At 36.0% G+C, this 19,263-nt stretch overlaps 1 protein-coding gene across 4 annotated transcripts in view; it reads right to left on the bottom strand.

The window, feature by feature from the left end:
* The window catches only part of EMSY (EMSY transcriptional repressor, BRCA2 interacting), a 79,438-nt gene that overhangs the window by 30,618 nt on the left and 29,557 nt on the right, over positions 1-19,263 (bottom strand). For all 4 annotated transcript variants that reach the window (XM_068988430.1, XM_068988431.1, XM_068988432.1 and 1 more), the window contains 3 exons: positions 18,811-19,065; positions 7,512-7,661; positions 4,613-4,783 (listed from right to left, as the gene is read on the bottom strand). In XM_068988430.1, coding sequence (XP_068844531.1) covers positions 4,613-4,783; positions 7,512-7,661; positions 18,811-19,065 — 576 coding nt within the window. The remainder of the gene's footprint in view (positions 1-4,612; positions 4,784-7,511; positions 7,662-18,810; positions 19,066-19,263) is intronic.

Below are 19,263 nucleotides of genomic sequence, written 5' to 3'. Positions count from 1 at the left end.
TCTTTCGAAATGTTATCAATGTCAGCTCAACAGACAGGCCCACATCTCTCTTGCTTTCCGGTATCTTCTCCCTATTTCAAGCTTCTCTGTCATGCAAATAGGTCTGATGTATCCTGCCATAGCAAACATTCTTAAAAAAAAAAAAAAAAAAAACCACCTCATTTCATCATGCCAAGAACCAACAACATGTGAAACTGATCAGAAACCTTCCAAATCCTCACTGTATTTAGTTTCAACTTCCCTTCTTGGGTTTCAAAATCCTTTTTAATTTGATCTTATTTGTTCCCACTGCACAATGTACACCATAAACTCTATAGTTTAACGAGTAATTTCTTTTATTATGGCTTCCTATTATCTACCACCAAAGACCAAACTCTTCAGCTTAGCCCTTCAGGTTCCATCAGACTCTTAATTTTCAGGATTACCCAATATATATCTCTTCTTCAGAGTGCTGATTTCCACATCAGTCCTTGAGCATACTAGACCCAGTGCACCCTTTATACCTATAATTTCCTCTGGCAAACAGGCAAATCATATTTTCCTTCTACAGGCTTGCATATCATTATTCAAATGACTAAGCACAGAATGGATACACATTAAAATACATGACTGATTAACATACTCTTGAGAAGAAAAATTAAAATTTTATTATTTTCTACTGGGAAACCTTAGCATTCTCTACTAGTTTCAGAAATAAGATTGATAAGAATAAGAATGTTCTAGTTATATGTCAATTTTTGGCAATCTTGTTACAATACAATATGCTTGCCATCATCTAATGCCTCATCAGTCTGAGGTAACATGCTCAGGTTACATAAAAAAGCACTTTTGTCCATGGGCCAGTTTCACAAATATTTTTTCCTGTATCTGTGGTCTGTGAATAGTAAGCTGTTAAAAGCCACAAAAACCAAGCTGCCTATTATTTACTTATATCAACTTTAACTCTTATTAACTCCAATTCCTCATGTGATTGACTATGATGCCTTCTCTGACAATGCTCCTTCATCAAATATTTGGTTAATAAAAAAGTGTTTTTAGAAAGTAAGCATTAAATACTAGCTGAAGGATATGTAAACCAAGCTTTAACTTTATAGCAAAGTATAAGGGTCACATTTTTGACAAAACTTACTTAACAAATGAATTATCTTTATAACTATGAAAATATCAAATCCTTTCTATTACAGGTGTGTCAATTTGTGAGACAGCTGCAAATCAAGTTCACTAGCTTAACAAAATGGGAGGCGGTGTGTTAGAAAACTGAAGAAAAAGGCATAACAAGGAAAAGCAAGTATTGCATTATATTAGATAGAATATGATTTATAACTAGAACTATCAAATTATAAAAATTTAAAATTCTAATAGTATATTTTTGTATCTCAGGTGATATCTATTATATTGAAGTCAGAAGTATTACTCATTTTTTTAAAAAAGTCTTCCCCTATTCTTTCATAGTATTCAGCCTATAGTTCTCATGTTACACGAGAATGTATGAAGTTCACTTGTTAAGCACTCTGTAGGGCACAGAAGGTCCCTTGTGTACATCACTGTGCATCACAGCACCCAACCCCACATCTAGCTCATAGCATATTAGAGAACTCACCTAGACATACAGTCCTTACTTATAAAGAGTCAAAATACAATAGGTGCAAGTAACTGTGAATCACATTTGGATCATAGGCTATGACACTGACGCATTCCAGAGATTCCTATTCGAAAATAAGATGCCTGTAAAACTTTGAGCATTATGGAACGTAGGCTTAAAGAACACAAATTAATTGTCCTATATTTTATTATTCACTGATTCTTAAAGCACTCTGGCAATTTTGGTTTTGGGGGTAATTTTTTATATGTTACTCTGCTCAAAGAATGAGCAAATGAATGAACGAATGAACAAATATATACAAACACTAGCCCCTTGCCTGGACATTGTACTAAAGACAAGGGGAATCAAAATCAAGTCCTGCCATTGTCACAGGTTCCATAAAGTCCTTAGATTCAAGATAATGAGTTTACCTCTAAAGGATCCATCTTCTGCATAAAACAGACGTGATTTCTCAACCAACTTTCAACAAAGCTCACCAACAGACTTGTGTATCTGATAATTCTATATATATATCTATATACACACACATATAAGTAAATATTTGACTGCATAAATGAAATAACTGCAAAAACAGTCATGCCTTCAACTTAACTGCTTATTCTAATAAAAATAAAAACTTGATCTTTCTAAAAGTATTTTGGAAGCATGAATTTGCCTTCCACGACATTATACAAAGAAAATAAGAATTTCATATAATAATTTATGTATAATAATATTCTTCACAGGATTATCAATGAGAAAAAAATTGTTAAATAACCTACAACATCCAGCAATGAATAAACAGTTAAATTATGGTGCATTATAGCAAAGAATATTGTATAGTCATTAATCTGGGGTGTGAGGTATCAAAATACATTTAATGGAATGAGAAAATGATATTATCATATGAAAAAAGATTAAAACTAATTATATAGATCTAAATTTAATTTTTAAAATATACATATATGCACAAAAACATTTATACAGAAATCTAAATAGAAAAAGGAATAAACAGAAATATACATAGATTATTTCCCTAGATGGCAAAAATTATAGTTTTTAGTTTTCTTTGTATACCTTTCTGTATTTTCGAAATTCCCCACAATAAACATAAAAGTATTATTTTTTTTTTAAAGCCTTCTATTCTTAAAGCCAGGTATTTTAAGAAAAGCATTTCTTTTTTGTTGTGGGGATGGTAACGGCATTGACTCTAGCATCCAGCATCTGATCACAGATGAAGGTAGAAAAGTGTCTAAATTCATTCAACCTGGCTTATTGGTTTCTGTGAAAAGACACGGATTGAAAATTTAAAAACTGACCAATAATCCCAGTATCATGGAGCGAGAATATAATAAGAAACACTGACACGTAACATAAGGGTTAGTTTAAAGTACTCAGTAATGAGAGAAGTTCTTTAGAATGAAAGTGTCAAATAGTGAAGCAGAGGTAGAGGCAAAACGAGCTCCACGCAATGAATAAAGCTATTTCAACTGTGAGCCCATTATATCCTAGAGTGCCGAAAAAGTTTAAGAGCTCTTCCTCTATATACCCATACACTTGGAATAGCAACTAACCACCAGTTACTTTATATTTTAGAACAAAGGTAGATGATATGTTTACAAGTGTAGGGTATAAACCTCACTGCCTCTTTGCTTCTAGGAAAATGTGCTTGTGTATACTGCTCTAACCTCATACAAAGCAGCTAAATCATAAATAAGGTTTGAAAACAAGAGGCTTCATGACATTCCTTCAAGCTATATGGTATTAAGAACTTATACCTAAGTAAAGAAATACCCTATGGTCATAAAAAGTTATACACTAATAAAAAACATTACTTTTTGAAAAATGTTTCAGTGTGTGCTCTATACTATTTAAAGATATTGTCAGGTAATAAATTACAATCTGAGTTTTAACTGTGTTATTTAAAATATCCTCTTAAAAGCTGGAGTATGATGATTCTTTCCCGACTGGTTTCACCCTCCTTAGTTTGGCAAACATCAAAGTTTCTCACTTACACTTAAAAAGTAGAGCCAAAGTTAGCAGCTTTAAATATAAAGCTTCATGCCAATACCACAACCTGCCTTGTTTTTTTCACTCCTTGAGTTATCAGCAACATCATATTACCGCCAGGAACTTCAATTCCTTCACTTTAAAATGTCAGAACAATTCACTGGGGGCGTACAAAATACGGCTAGTCTACAAAAATGGTAGACAGTAAAGTCCACAGGGCTTGCCTGGTCAGAGATTATTTACATCATTTTAATTAAAAAACAATATTCAATGAAAATAGATACCATGTTAACATTCCACTTCAGGGTACACAACTCAAATATTGCAGGAATAAATGAGCCATTAAAAACCAGGTAAGGTTCTAAAATACCGATAAATATTAGCTTTCATTATCTGAGTTAAATATTTTTTAAAAGTAAAAAGCCATTATAAATGGTGAAAAGCAAATAAAAATATTCAAGTATTTTTATTTTTAATAAGCTAAAGTGACATTAGTAATTGAAACTATCAGATTATGATCCCACAAACATATATAGACAAATAAATACTAGTTAGTAATTGAGATTATGATCCCACAAACATATTTAGACAAATAAATGACTAGTTCTTTCACTGTCTAGTTTATGTGGCTTTGGACAGGTCAAGTTCATCTTTTGAAATGTAAAACACATCTATACCTATAAACTGGAGATGATACCAACTATTTCAGAGTTTTAAGGTAGAAATGAACTGATAGATGGGACAATATTTTATAAATGAAACATCTCTATGCAAATGTAAACTATAACCCTTCCATTCTGATTAAAAGCAACTAAATGTTCTTTCTATTTTAAAACTTTTAACATGTAAAGATTTTATACTGGAACTAAAAAACTATACTCAATCACTAGACATACGGACTAAAAACAAAGTTCTAGATTTCTAAGCAGAAAACTGAAATCAAACAGTATCCTTTGACAGTGAAATGTTTTTTCCTCTTATTGGTCACCTATACCTTTAACATATTTCAGATATACCTACCAGAAACTATATTACTGCTAATTATCTTGCCCCCCAAGGTAGCTAATGATTTGGGTACTACTGTAATAATGCTACCACTGGTAGTTTTCACGTAGGTTGCAGCTCCAGGGGTTGCAGCCATCCGACCTATAGATGGGCTCACTGTTGGCCGAGTATAGGTTGCCTGTGTGCCTATAAAAAGGGAAAAGCCAAGAAAAAACTTGTCATCACTTTTAGAAGAATGACAATTTATACAGTTTAACTGTAATTCAATGTAATCTACATTGCTTTAACTTGAAAATGGAATTTCAAGGTGTCAAGCCATTAAGTAACAATTTACAGCCAGTTTTCAATGCACATAGCAAGAACTACAGCCAACTCAATTTGAATTAACTTTACACATAAAATTTTGTGATGTGTTACATCAAATTACTAACCCCAAGAAAAAGTATAACTAACTCTGTTCCCTTCTTCCACTACCCTTCTTCCACTAGCTTGGTGCCAAAAGAAACTTAAATTTAATTATCTTTCCTGCCAGAGCATTTTAGATATTTCTGTTCTAGATTTCAAGGTCTCTGCATCTGTTTTATGCTCTCAGTGCCAAATCCAATGTCAGCACTCAGCAAATAAGGCAGTATATTGTTTGCCTAAAATTTTATAAACTTTTACTGTTTTGTACTCTGCTACCCTCTAAATACATTTCCATCATTAAAGAGTTATTCCATAATTTTACTAGAGATTAAAGTTGTAGCTGCCAAGAGTTGCCAGGAATATATTTTTACTGAGAAAATTCACTATTTACATATTTCCTCAACTTTAACTGACCTGTTAGAATATTTTTCTTCATATCTCTCAAAAAGATTTTACACTCTTCCCCACTATTTTTAGGACTTTTTCCTTTCCCCAAACAGGAACTAAAAATTAATCAGATTAGCCTATTGTAGCGTCTCACACATCTCGTAACTCAGAAATACTATTCCTAAGTTTCTAAAACTGTTCCTAAGAACAGTTAGTTTTGGAGAGAAAGAAGATAATTCAGGTAACACCTTCTTCAACTGAGAACATTTTTTTCATAATTAGGTTCAGGAGTCACTGTAATAATCATTTTCAAAACCCCCCTAAAATTGGTTTTATCCAGTTAGTATTTACCATTTTAAAATACAATCACTACCCAAAAAAAAGGAAGAAGCAGAGGAACATTAAGAAGAATTAAACTAATTACAAACATACATCTAAATCAGAAAAATAAATATACTACAAAATAAATATGCTATGAAGATAAATAGCTTGAATTAATTACAACTGGAAAATATTTCAAATTTAGCTTTTGTTTTAAAATTTGCAGAAACATTTATTCTAATATAGATACAAAAGCATACATTATTTTTCACTACCTTTCCCTAACATGAGGAATCACATCTTTGTACAAAATGGAGAAAGTTTTGGGTGAAGAATGATAGAGTCAATAAAAGAAAAACTGTTTTTAAAGCATAGGCTTTGCAAGAAGATTAAGTATTGTAGAATGGCAGTTTTCAGGGATTGGAAGAGGGTGGGAATGGAGAGTTATTGTCTAATGGGCAGTTTCAGTTTGGGAAGACAACAATGTTTTGGAGCTAGATGGCTGTAATGGCTGCAAAACAACATTAATGTACTTAATGCCAATGAACTGTACACTTAAAAATGGTGAAAATGGCAAATTTTATGTTATCACATAATAAAATTTTATTTTATTTTATCACAACCTTTTTAAAAAAGTTTTGGGAGTCAAACAGACCTGGATTCAAATTCCAGTCCTGTCTTTTATAGACTGTGTGGCCATGTGATGCTGCTTAACATAAGTCTCTGCTTTGTCTCTGAAAAGGAGACATTAAAGCTTAAGGGAGATTAAGGGTAATGTTTATACACACTTTTACATAATGGCCAACAGGTGATAGCTTATAAGCTTGAGAAAGGAATCATTTTACACTCTTCAGATTCTATCATCTAAATCTGTTGTTGTTCAGTTGTTAAGCCATGTCAGACTCTTTGCAACCCCATGGACCACAGCATGCCAGGTTTTCCTGTCCTTCACTATCTCCTGGAGTTTGCTCAAACTCATGTCCATTGAGTCAGTGATGCCATCCAACAATCTCATCTCATCATCTAAACTTGGCCCTCTTCAAAGAGTCTGGTAAGAGTTACAGAAGTTTAAAATAACAGCAATGGATACTACTAATGCTAACATTAATTTATAGTAATGGCTATTACAGTAATGGCTAGTAAAGCACTCTCCTGGGGACTTAACATACCAGATTTAGTAAAGGCATTATGATCACATAGAAACAGACAACGGAAAAGACTGAGAGGAACTAAACTGGTCAAAGTCACAAAGGATGGTCCGATTTCAAATGCTCTATACTGTCACTTCCTTGGGCCATAGTCTGGATGCTCTCATAACTGGGTAAAATGGCATCCAATGCTTCTCTCAGTCAGACTAACACTTACCATACAATAATGTAACAAAGATTCTCAGCCTCGTCAGGGTGAGATTCTCTTGGGCTGGGACTGTATTTTCATTCACTCAACAAATTCTGACTGAACACCTACTTACAGATGAGCTCTACATACATATGGTGAATAACACAGACACGGTCCCTTATCCTCATGGAGCTCATGAGCTAATAAAGTAATTAACATCAAACAAATTGACAAAAAAGTACCTAAGTAATTAGAAATTGTAGTATGTGTTACAAGGAAAAGAAGAGGACCATGACAACAGCAGAGAGCTAATTCAAGTTGGGAGGAGGGAAGAGTCAAGAGAGGCCTCTTTGAAGAATTGTCTCCTGAATTTCTATATTCCCAATGTCAAGCAAATTACTGGGTCAGAGAAATTACTCCCTGAGTATGATGAATGAATGGACTGATGCTCAAGATAACTTACCAGTAGGAGTGGTTACCAGTTTAGTTGTCATAATTGCACCATTACTGCTAACCACCATAATAGGGGAATTGCTACTGGTAGGCAGAGTTGCTGTCACTGGTTTGGGTAAGATTTTACTTGGTTGAACTTGTTGTGTGATGATTTTAACACCTTTGAAAGAAGAAAGATAAATCTCAATACAAATTATTTTTTAATACCGTGCTTTATATCAACCCAAGAGGGCAGCAGTTATACACATTTACTGAGTCTTGACTAAAAAAGAAGCTTTCTTTCATATTGATGAATTATACTCTTTTAACTTTTATCCCTCAAACTCCTATCTTTCCAAATTTCTTTGATTCAGGAATATAATTAAAATACTACAAAAACTATTTAACAAGTTCTTAATAAAAAATGATTTTTGTCTATGATTACATCATATGAGAGCTTTCAAACCAAATTAGCCATTGATCTTAACTTTCACAATCTGTGTTCTATGCAAATACTTGGGATGAAAGGATTAGGATAAGAAGACAAAAATAAAAGTTAATATAGCTTTTATATATTCTCTCCTCTATCAAAGATTTTTCTACCCTCTTAAGATTACAAAAAGCAAGAACATTTTCTTTTTGAACCTTTTATTTTTAAACTTATCTTAAAGTATTTAAATAGCTCACTTTGTCAAAAGTACAGAATATGCTGTTATTGAATCTACATAAAATACACATGTGGACAAGAATTTGAAAATAATATATAAAAATAAAATTAAAATATTAGGGTGGTGATGTTATATTTTTTATATATTTTTCAAATTTATTTAAATGTTACTTTTACACTGACCTTCCAAATTTCAGATGTCCATTTAAAAGAAATCTCTCATGCTAACAACAAATTTAAGTCCTAGCAGCTGTTAACTAAGGAAGGAAAATTTTGCTAACACTTTTTCCCCACTAAACTTCACTGAAATAATTCATGGAACAGAATATATTTCAATAGACAACTAAAATTTTTATTACTTTTTTGGATGGTGATTCAGGTTAGATATGAGGTAGCAAACAAATATATTTATTTAATAGCCTTAAATAATTATAAAATACTTATACCCAACAAAGAAGTTAAAATAATAACATCTAGGCATAATTAGTCAAATTACTTAATGATTTTTATGACTTAGCTTTCCATTCATAAAATAAAGATAATATTAGTATATATACCTTCTAGGATTGTTGTGAAGATTAATTATGGGAAAACTGTGAGTTGCCTAATACATAGCAAGAATTCAGTAGATAAAAAAGTATTACTACTGTATAAACAAATTCTGATTATAATAAATCATCAACTATACAGCTGTAGGGGAAAAATGAATTTTAGAATTATCTCATTAATGAATGCTTAAGATACATAAAGAAGATAACTCCTGTGCTTTTAAAACCATTCCTCTCATTGTTGCAGTAAACAGGAAAAAAGAGGAATTAAGTTTTTTCTTTCCCTTTTCCTCAGAACAAAGAAGGTAAAGAGAACAGTCAGCAGGCCTGATCATTCCTATTTTTTACTTTAACCGTTCCTAATCTGTTGTTGTGGTTCAGTCACTCAGTCGTGTCCGACTATTTGCAACCCCATGGACTGCAGCATGCCAGGCTTCCCTGTACTTCACTATTTCCTGGAGTTTGCTCAAACTCATGTCCATTGAGTCAGTGATGCCATACAACCAACTCATCCTCTGTCAGCCCCTTCTTCTCTTGCCCTCAATCTTTCCCAGCATCAAGGTTTTTACCAATGAGTCTACTCTTCGCATCAGGTGGCCAAAAGATTGGAGTTTTAGCATCAAGTCCTTCCAATGACTATTCAGGGTTGATTTCCTTTAGGATTGATTGGTTTGATCTCCTTGCTGTCCAAGAGACTCTCAAGAGTCTTCCCCAGCACTGCAATTCAAAAGCATCAAACCTAATCTCTAGTCTGTAACTAAGATTGCTTTTCTGCCCCCTAACTCGACATGAGCTACATTTTGCACCTATTATCCTTTGACTCTGTGTGAATTACATCCTGAATCTGGTGTTCACCTTTATAGCACTCGCTTCATAGACCACCCCTCATAGTTCTTCTCTTTTTGCACTACACAAAGGAGGCCACAGGGATACCAAACTGCCAGATTCAATTACTGGGTTACCTGATGCCACTCTATCATTGTTTCTTGAAACAATGCAAGAGGAAGAATACAAGATCCTTTGTTCCTCATCATTGACTCCTGACTGCAAGCCCTCATCTTATATAAGCTCCTAGACTCTGCATAGAAGTGGAGGCTCAGTTCTTGAGGCACGAAGCTGTTGTGTCGCCCTCTGCTGCTGCTGCTAAGTCGCTTCAGTCGTGTCCGACTCTGTGCGACCCAATAGACAGCAGCCCACCAGGCTCCGCCATCCCTGAGATTCTCCAGGTAAGAACACTGGAGTGGGTTGCCACTTCCTTCTCCAATGTATGAAAGTGAAAAGTGAAAGTGAATTGCTCAGTCATGTCGACTCTTAGTGACCCCATGGACTGTAGCCTATCAGGCTCCTCCGCCCTCTGCTGGCTGAGGATTAAAGCCATCTTTCTAATTCCTCCAAACTCTGTCTTCGTATTTTTTTATTCAGCTTCAGAGGGCAGAGAAAGCCAAGATTTTGGCCCTAACATCATCAAAACAAAACAAAACAAAACAAAACAAACTGTGTGGTGTGCTCAACTGCTCAGTTGTGTCCAACATTTTGTGATCACATGGACTGTAGCCAACCAGGCTCCTCTCTGCATGGGATTTTTCAGGCAATAGTAGAGTCAGTTGCTATTTTCTCCTCCAGGGGATCTTCCCAACCCAGGGATGGAACCTGCATCTTCTGTGTCTCCTATACTGACAGGCATATTCTTTACCACTGAGCCACCTGGCAAGCCAACTGTGTGGTTCAGTTCAGTTCAGTTCAGTCGCTCAGTCGTGTCCAACTCTTTGTGACCCCATGAATTGCAGCACGCCAGGCTTCCCTGTCCATCACCAACTCCCGGAGTCCATCCAAACCCATGTCCATCGAGTCGGTGATGCCATCCAACCATCTTATCCTCTGTTGTCCCCTTCTCCTCCTGCCCTCGATCTTTCCCAGCATCAGGGTCTTTTCAAATGAGTCAGCTCTTCACATCAGGTGGCCAAAGTATTGGAGTTTCAGCTTCAACATCAGCCCTTCCAATGAATACCCAGGACTGATCTCCTTTAGGATGGACTGGTTGGATCTCCTTGCAGTCCAAGGGACTCCCAAGAGTCTTCTCCAACACCACAGTTCAAAAGCATCAATTCTTCGGTGCTCAGCTTTCTTTATAGTCCAACTCTCACATTCACACATGACCACGTGAAAAACCATAGCCCTGACTAGGTGGACCTTTGTTAGCAAAGCAATGTCTCTCCTTTTTAATATGCTGTCTAGGTTGGTCATAACTTTCCTTCCAAGGAGTAAATGTCTTTTAATTTCATGGCTGCAGTCACCATCTACAGTGATTTTGGAGCCCTCCCAAAAAATGTCTGACACTGTTTCCACTGTTTCCCCATCTATTTGCCATCAAGTGAAGGGACCAGATGCCATGATCTTAGTTTTCTGAATGTTGAGCTTTAAGCCAACTTTTTCACTCTCCTCTTTGTGTGGTAATGGATGTTAATTAAACTTCTTGGGGTCATTTCATGATACATGCATATATCAATCATTATGTTATACACCTCAAACTAATAATATGTTATATGTCAATTATACCTCAATTTAAAATAAGCAAATGACAAAAACCATTCGAGAGATTGATTTCTGACAAGAAAACAATGAGGAGCTCTGCTGACAATGAAACTGGTGAAAATTATTTAAAAGAAATAAATAAATAAAACCAACCAATGAAAGGCTCTGGCAACAGTCCCAAGACCAAACGAAAAACATCTATTCAAGAATACATTTGGTAACACAGGGGAGATCTCTAATATTTAAACTAAGACCTGTTCCTCCTCATCCCTCCCTAGGTGAAGCAGGGACTCCTCTCCAGACTGCCACAATAAAGGGCACAGAGTTTCCTTCTTCTCCAGCTCCTAGAGGGCTTTCTTCTGAGGAGTAGAAGGACTTCAGCTTATCTCATCATGCTCCCTAGTACCTGTTGCTAAGTCACAGGCCACTGCAGTCAAGAGGTGGCTACTCCCTTCTGCCCAGCCCCCAACCATGGCTCTATCTTGGGCAAAAAGCCTCTGAGAATATTGGGCTCGTGACCACTCCTGCTCTGGCTTGTAAGACAGTGGCTCCACCACAGGGAAAGCAAGGCAAGACAATCTTAGGCTGCTTGCCCATTCTCCCACACTTGACTTCACTGAGTGCTGTCAGCTCATAGAGCAGGGGTAACATTCAGAGAAAAGCCTGCCATGACCCTACCCCCACAGTTCCAGAGCTGACTGAGGACAAAAACAGGTCTTAAAACAGCTCCCTAGCCTCTTCCCAGAGAAACTGAACTCATTTGTAACAGAGCATGGAGAAATTCAAACCTAAGGGTGCTCTCAGAAACAGTAGAGGATGTGACAAAAAAGACTAGAGATCTCTTCAAGAAAATTAGATACCAAGGGAACATTTCATGCAAAGATGGGTACAATAAAGGACAGAAATGGTATGGACCTAACAGAAGCAGAAGATATCAAGAAGAGATGGAAAGAATACACAGAAGAACTATACAAAACAGTGTCTTAATGACTCAGATAACCAGGATGATGTGATCACTCACCTAGAGTCAGACATCCTGGAGTGTGAAGTCAAATAGGCCTTTGGAAAAACCATACAAAAAGCTAGTAGAGGTGACGGAATTCCAGCCGAGCTATTTCAAATCCTAAAAAATGATGCTGTGAAAGTGCTTCACTCATTATGTCAGCAAATTTGGAAAACTCAGCAGTGGCCAGAGGACTGGAAAAGGTCAGTTTTTATTCCAATTCCAAAGAAAGGCAATGCCAAAGAATGTTCAAATTGCCACACAACTGCATTCATTTCACATGCTAGCAAGGTAATGCTCAAAAATCTTCCAAGCTAGGCTTCAATAATACATGAACCAAGAACTCCCAGATGTACAAACTGGATTTAGAAAAGGCAGAGGAACCAGAGATCAAACTACCAATATCCATTGGATCATAGAAAAAGCAAGGGAATTCCACAAAAATACCTACTTCTGTTTAATTGACTATGCTAAAGCCTATGACTGTGTCAATCACAAAAAACTGGAAAATTCTGAAAGAGATGGGAATACCAGACCACCTGACCTGCCTCCTAAGAAACCTATATGCAGGTCAAGAAGCAACAGTTAGAACTGTACATGGAACAACAGACCGGTTCCAAATTGGGAAAGGAGTACATCAAGGCTGTATACTGTCACCCTACTTATTTAACTTACATGCAGAGTATATCATGCTAAATGTGGGGCTGGATGAAGCTCAAGTTGTAATCAAGATTGCCAGGAGAAATATCAATAACCTCAGATATGCAGATGACACCACCCTTATGGCAGAAAATGAAGAAGAACTAAAGAGCCTCTTGATGAAAGTAAAAGAGGAGAGTGAAAAAGCTGGCTTAAAACTCAACATTCAGAAAACTAAGATCATGGCATCCAGTCCCATCACTTCGTGGCAAATAGGTAGGGAAACAATGGAAACAGTGACAGACTTTATTTCTTGGGCTCCAAAATCACTGCAGACAGAGACTATAGTCATAAAATTAAAAGACTCTTGCTCCTTGGAAGAAAAGCTTTGATAAACCTAGATAGTGTATTAAAAAGAAGAGCCATTACTTCACCAACAAAGGTCCGTCCAGTCAAAGCTGTAGTTTTTCCAGTAGTCATTTATGAATGTGAGAGTTGGACCATAAAGAAGGCTGGGTGACACAGAATTGATGCCTTTGAAGTGTGGTGCTGGAGAAGACTCTTGGGAGTCCCTTGGATTGCAAGGAGATCAAATCAGTCAATCCTAAAGAAAATCAACCCCGAATATTCATTGGAAGGACTGATACTATAGCTGAAGTTCCAATCCTTTGGTCACATGATGTGAAGAGTCAACTCACTGGAAAAGACCTTGATGCTGGGAAAAATTGAGGGAAGGAGGAGAAGAGGGGTGTTAAGAGAAGCACATTGACTGAAATCACCCACCCTGGCCAGGCACCATAGTAATCATCTGTTTGAGTTATTTTATGACAGGAGGTCCTTGCAAGGAACATGGAACTAATAAGCCACCAGTAATAGAAGAGTTTCGGAAAGGTCAAAAGGAGACACCATGTATCCAACTACCTCCCAGTATCCTTCTTGCTGGCATCCATCTTGGCTGAGCAATCCTTGTACCACCAGGAAGGACTCTGAGTCAGAATGATTGGCCAAAGACAACCAGGAAGCTAACCCCACCACCATAAAACCAGAGACTGCAAGCCACGTGGCAAAGCACTTCTCTTGGGTTCCTTTAGTCTGCTGCCTTCAGCCAAGCAATCTCTTTCCCAATAAAATCTCTTGCTTTGTCAGCTCATATGTCTCCTTGGACAACTCATTTCCAAGTGTTAAACAAGAGCCCACTCTCGGGCCTTGGAAGGGGTTTCCCATTCCTGCAACAGAGGATGAGATGGTTTGATGATATCACTGACTGAATGGACATGAGTTTCAACAAACTCCAGGAGATAGTGAAGAACAGGGAAGCCTGGCATGCTGCAGTCCATGGGGTCGCAGAGTCGGACTCCACTTAGCAACTGAAAAACAGTGGAAAAGTTCAAGCCTAAGGGTATCTCAAAACAGCGGCAGATGTGATGAAAGGCAATTCTATAAGTAGAATAATGGATTTGATTAAGATAGACTATAGGCCAGATAGTTTGTAGAAGAGAGCTGAATAGTAAGGAAGCTGAGAGGAACCCTCCTGTGGTAAGAACAAATATCAAAAATAGACCTTTGAAATTATTCCTTCAAAGAAGCCACAATTTGCAAGTTTGTTGAGCAACTTATGCTCCAGAGCATTGTTGGATACAATAGAGAAATCAGTTAGTGAAGTTTAACAACTAGATGTGGTCAGGAAAAAAGAAGAAAGAGCCATACCAACACCACTGTCATCTCAGAATGACTGGGCATACCTGGAGCTGTACCTCCCTAAGGCACAACAGTGGGGGCTTAACTTCAACAAAATAACTGATCCAGTCACTAAACAACAAATAACCATGCAAGTAACAGTAACAAATCACAAATGAGGGTAGAGGAAGACCTGAACCCAGTTATAACATACAATGTCCATTATCTATATATACAATCTAAAATGTCAATGTAAATGTCAAAAATGTTCAGTTTTCAACAAAAGCATCAAGAGGCATGCAAAAAAACAGGAAAATATGACCCACACAGGGGAAAAAAAGCAGTCAACAGAAACTGTGAGAGCAACCACATGTCAGATTTAACAACAACAAAAAGGCTTCAAAACAGCCATTACACATATGTTCACAGAACTAGAGGAAAGCTTGATTACAGAAGTAAAAGAAGGTATGATAACAAAGTTGCATCAAATAAAGAATATTAAGCAACAGAAATTATAAAAAAGAATCAAATGGAAAATGTAGAGCTGAAAAGTATAGTAATTGAAATAAAAAATTCACTAGACGGGCTTAAGAGCAGATCTGAACTAGCAGAAAAATGAATTAACAAATTTAAAGATAGATCAGTTACAGATTATGCAAGCTGAAGAACAGAAAGAAAAAAGAATGAAAAAATGAACATAAATGTGAAATACCAGTAAGTACACAACACATATGTAACTACAAAAAGGAAGGAATAGAGAAAAAAGGGGACATTCAAAGAAATAATGGCTGAAAATGTCCCAAATTTATTGAAAAGCATTAACTTACACATCAGGAAGCTGGACAAACACTAAAGAAGATAAATACGAAGAGATCCACAAACAGGCATAGCATACTTAAAATGCTGAAAGTCAAAGACATGGAGGAAATCCAGAAAGCATCAAGAGAAAAACAATTTTTCATTTACAAGGGAACTGCATAGGGGTTCGAAACTGACTTTCAGTGGAAACAATGGAGGCCAGGAGGCAGTAGAAATATGTGTTCAAAGTGTCAAAGAAAATCCGTCAACCAAGAATCTGATATTCAGCAAAGCTGTCTTTCAAATATTGCAGATGAAATAGTCTTTACCAAATAAATTAAAAATGAAGTGAATTTGTTGCTAACTGACCACCTTACAACAGACACTGAAAGAAGTTCTATGAATAGAAAAAACTAGAAACAAAACAATGACACTCACTCTTGCCAGTTATATTCAAAATTTTACCATTCTAGTTAGGGAAATCAGGCAAGAAAAAGAAATACAAGGCATCCTGACTATAACAGAAGAAATTATCTCTATTTGCAGATGATTTGATATTTCATATAGAAAATCCTAAGGAATTCACTAAAAACTATTTAGGACTAAAAGTGAGTTTAGCTAAGCTGCAGATGTAAAATCAAGAGATTCAGTGGCACTTCTATACTAATCCAAGTAACTAGAAAAATAAAATACTTAAAAATAAATTTAAAAAAATAAAAATAAAAATAAATAAATTAACAAAAGTGTAAAGTTAATACACTGAAAACCAGCATTCTCCATTGTAGAAACTGACAAGCTGATTTCAAAATTCATACAGAATCGCAAGGGACTCAGAATAGCCAAAACATCTTTTAAAAGACAACAGAACAGGAATATTCACACTTCCTGATTTCAAAACTTAATATAAACCAATGGTAATCAAATCAGCACAGAGACAGACATATAATGGAATACAACTGAGAATCCCGAAATAAAGTCATACATGTTTTCAGTGGATTTTCCACAAGGGTACTGAAAACACTGAATGAAGGAGGAACAGTCTTTTAAAAAATGGTATTGGGATAATCAAAGCTTAATATGCAAAGAATGAAGTAGGATCCTTACTTCACACCATTACACAGTTAATCAAAACAGATCAAAGATCTAAATTTAAGCAGTAAAATTATCAACCTCTTAGGAAAAACATAAGGATAATCTTCATAACCTAGGATCTGGCAAAAGATTCTTAAATAAGATACCAAAAGTACAAGCAACACAAGAAAAAAATCAACTGTACATCATCAAAATTAAAGACGCTTGTGCTTCAAAGGACATCATCAAGAAATGACAAAACGGCCCACAGAATGGGAGGAAATGTTGGCAGTTCGTGTATCTGATAAAGGCTTAATATCTAAAATATGAATAGCAAAAAAAAAAACCTTTCAGTTCAATAATAAAAAGACAAATAACTCAATTTAAAAATGGCAAAGGATATAAATACACATTTCTCCAAGGTAGATATAAAAAGGGCCAATAACCACATGAAAAGACACTCAACACTATCAGTCACCAGAGAAACACAAATCAAAACCACAACGAAGCATCACTTCACACAAACTATAGTTGCTAGAATCCAAAAATCAGAGACAAACAAGTGTTATCAATGGACAAGTGGATTAACAGAATGTGAAAATATTATTTGGCCTTAAGAAGGAATGAAATACTAATACATGCTATTTCATAAATGAACCTTGAAATCATTGTGAAGTAAAAGAAGCCAGTCACAAAAGATCACACATTAAATGACTGCATTCACATAAAAACCCAGAATACAGAAATCTAGAGACAGAAAGTAGATTAGTGGTTGCTTAAGGTTAAGAGCTTGTCATGGTGGGACTTCTTTTGAAAGTGATGAAAATACTCTAAAAATCAACTGTGGTGATGGTTGCACATATCTGTGAATATACAGAGTGAGTGAAAGCTGCTCAGTCATGTCCGACTCTTTGCGACCCCATGGCTGTAGCCCACCAGGCTCCTCTGTCCATGGAATTCTCCAGGCAAGAATACTGGAGTGGGTAGCCATTCCATTCTCCAAGGGATCTTTCTGACCCAGCAACTGAACCCAGGTCTCCTACACTGTAGGCAGATTCTTTACCATCTGAGCCACCAAGGATATACTACCTACCATTAAATAGTACTCTAAATGGGTTGAATGGTACGTGAATTCTCTCTCAATAAAGCTCTTTTTTAAAAAAAATTCTAGAGCATTTTGAAAAGGAAAACTACAATTCTTTCTTGAAAGCACATATACCATTGAAACTAAAGCCTGACAGAGACTGCAGGCAAAAAGAAAACAAGAGATCAATTTCCCTATGACTACTGATACATTGTACTATCCATACCTCATACTAGCTGTGAGGCAGTGGCCAAATGGTACAAAGATCCAGTCAAAAGGTACAAACTTACAGTTAAAAGATACATAAGTGCTGGGGATGTAATGTACAGCATGATAACTATAGTTAACAGTACTGCATTGTATATTGCAAGTCATTGAGAGTAAATCTTAAAAGTTCTCATCACAAGAAAAAACACTGCAACTATGTGTAGTGATGATGCCTACTGTAGCAATCATTTTGTAATATATACATATATCATCAAATCATTATGCTACATATAAAGCTAATACAATGTTATATCAATTACATCTTCAGTTCAGTTCAGTCACTCAGTCGTGTCCAACTCTTCTTAAAAAATAATAAAATGTTCCTATCAAAAAAGTAAACAAAAAATTGAAAATATCAGGGTCTCCCAAAGTCCTGTTCTACCCTGAAATAAAATATAGATTCCATGGAGGAAAAAAAAATCCATTTTCTTTTAAAGATATTAAATATGTTATAAGGCTTTTAATCTCCTTAAATCTTAGACTCTATCCTATCTGCCTTTCTATTCAATACCTTTATGATTCAGTAACTTACGTTATTGTCTCCTACCCCTGAGTTCCCACTGTGCTAGAGATGGTTTCAATAAACTGTTACGCCACATTCTTCACTGTACACAGTGTCTTTTAATCTTAGTACCTCTGCCTAGCACATAGCAACTCATGCCAAATTCACAATATGACCTCTAACACAAGACTCCCCAGACTAATTTTTCCATTGCTCACTTCTCATAACCCCAGTGGGCTCCAGAGTATAGTTCTAAAATCTGGGAATGTGTTTCCTCTGCTTCCTTTATCTCTCCTGAAAGTTCCCTGAAGAAAACCTCTTCCTGCTGTGCAAACTGCTTTTTCATTCTTCTCTATTCCCAAGCATTAGTTTTCTCTATATAAATATCCCCAACATGAGGGCCTCAGAATATAGTTTGGAATGAAAACTCTTGTGCTTAAGGAGCCTATATGTGGAAGTAAATCCATATATATTATTACAAACTTCAGAGAACTGGTGACTGGGGAAGAATTACCATCTCCTGTAAACATTTTTCCATTTACCTGACTCCTGTTTGATTTGAATGGTAGGCTTGATACCAGGTGGCAAAGGAGACTGCTGAGGCTGTTGCTGATGAGATACTGGAGAAGGCTGGGCCACCTGTTGCTGTGTCTGTTGCTGCACTTGATGTAACTGCTGCTTAGGAGACTGCTGATGCTGTTTAGGAAACTGTGCAAGAATCTGAGTTGGGGCACCCACTAAGCTTTTGGGAGAAGGAAGTCTGGTTGATGCCATTTTGATTGCTGACGTAGATACACCTATAGAAAAGTAAAGAAAAGAACATTTAAAATTAAAGCATAATTAAAGCTACTTCTGCTTATTATAGTAGGTAATAGTTTAAAACTAGGTAAATCAATAAAAACAATGGTTATTCAACACCTAGTGTCAGATATAATATATGCAGTATTTTACATATCTGATATCTAGTCCTTAAACTTTTCAAGAGAGGCATCATT

Source organism: Capricornis sumatraensis, chromosome 16 (genome assembly GCF_032405125.1).
Source record: "Capricornis sumatraensis isolate serow.1 chromosome 16, serow.2, whole genome shotgun sequence".
NCBI classification, from domain to species: domain Eukaryota; kingdom Metazoa; phylum Chordata; class Mammalia; order Artiodactyla; family Bovidae; genus Capricornis; species Capricornis sumatraensis.
This window is presented reverse-complemented; position numbering and strand designations above follow the sequence as displayed.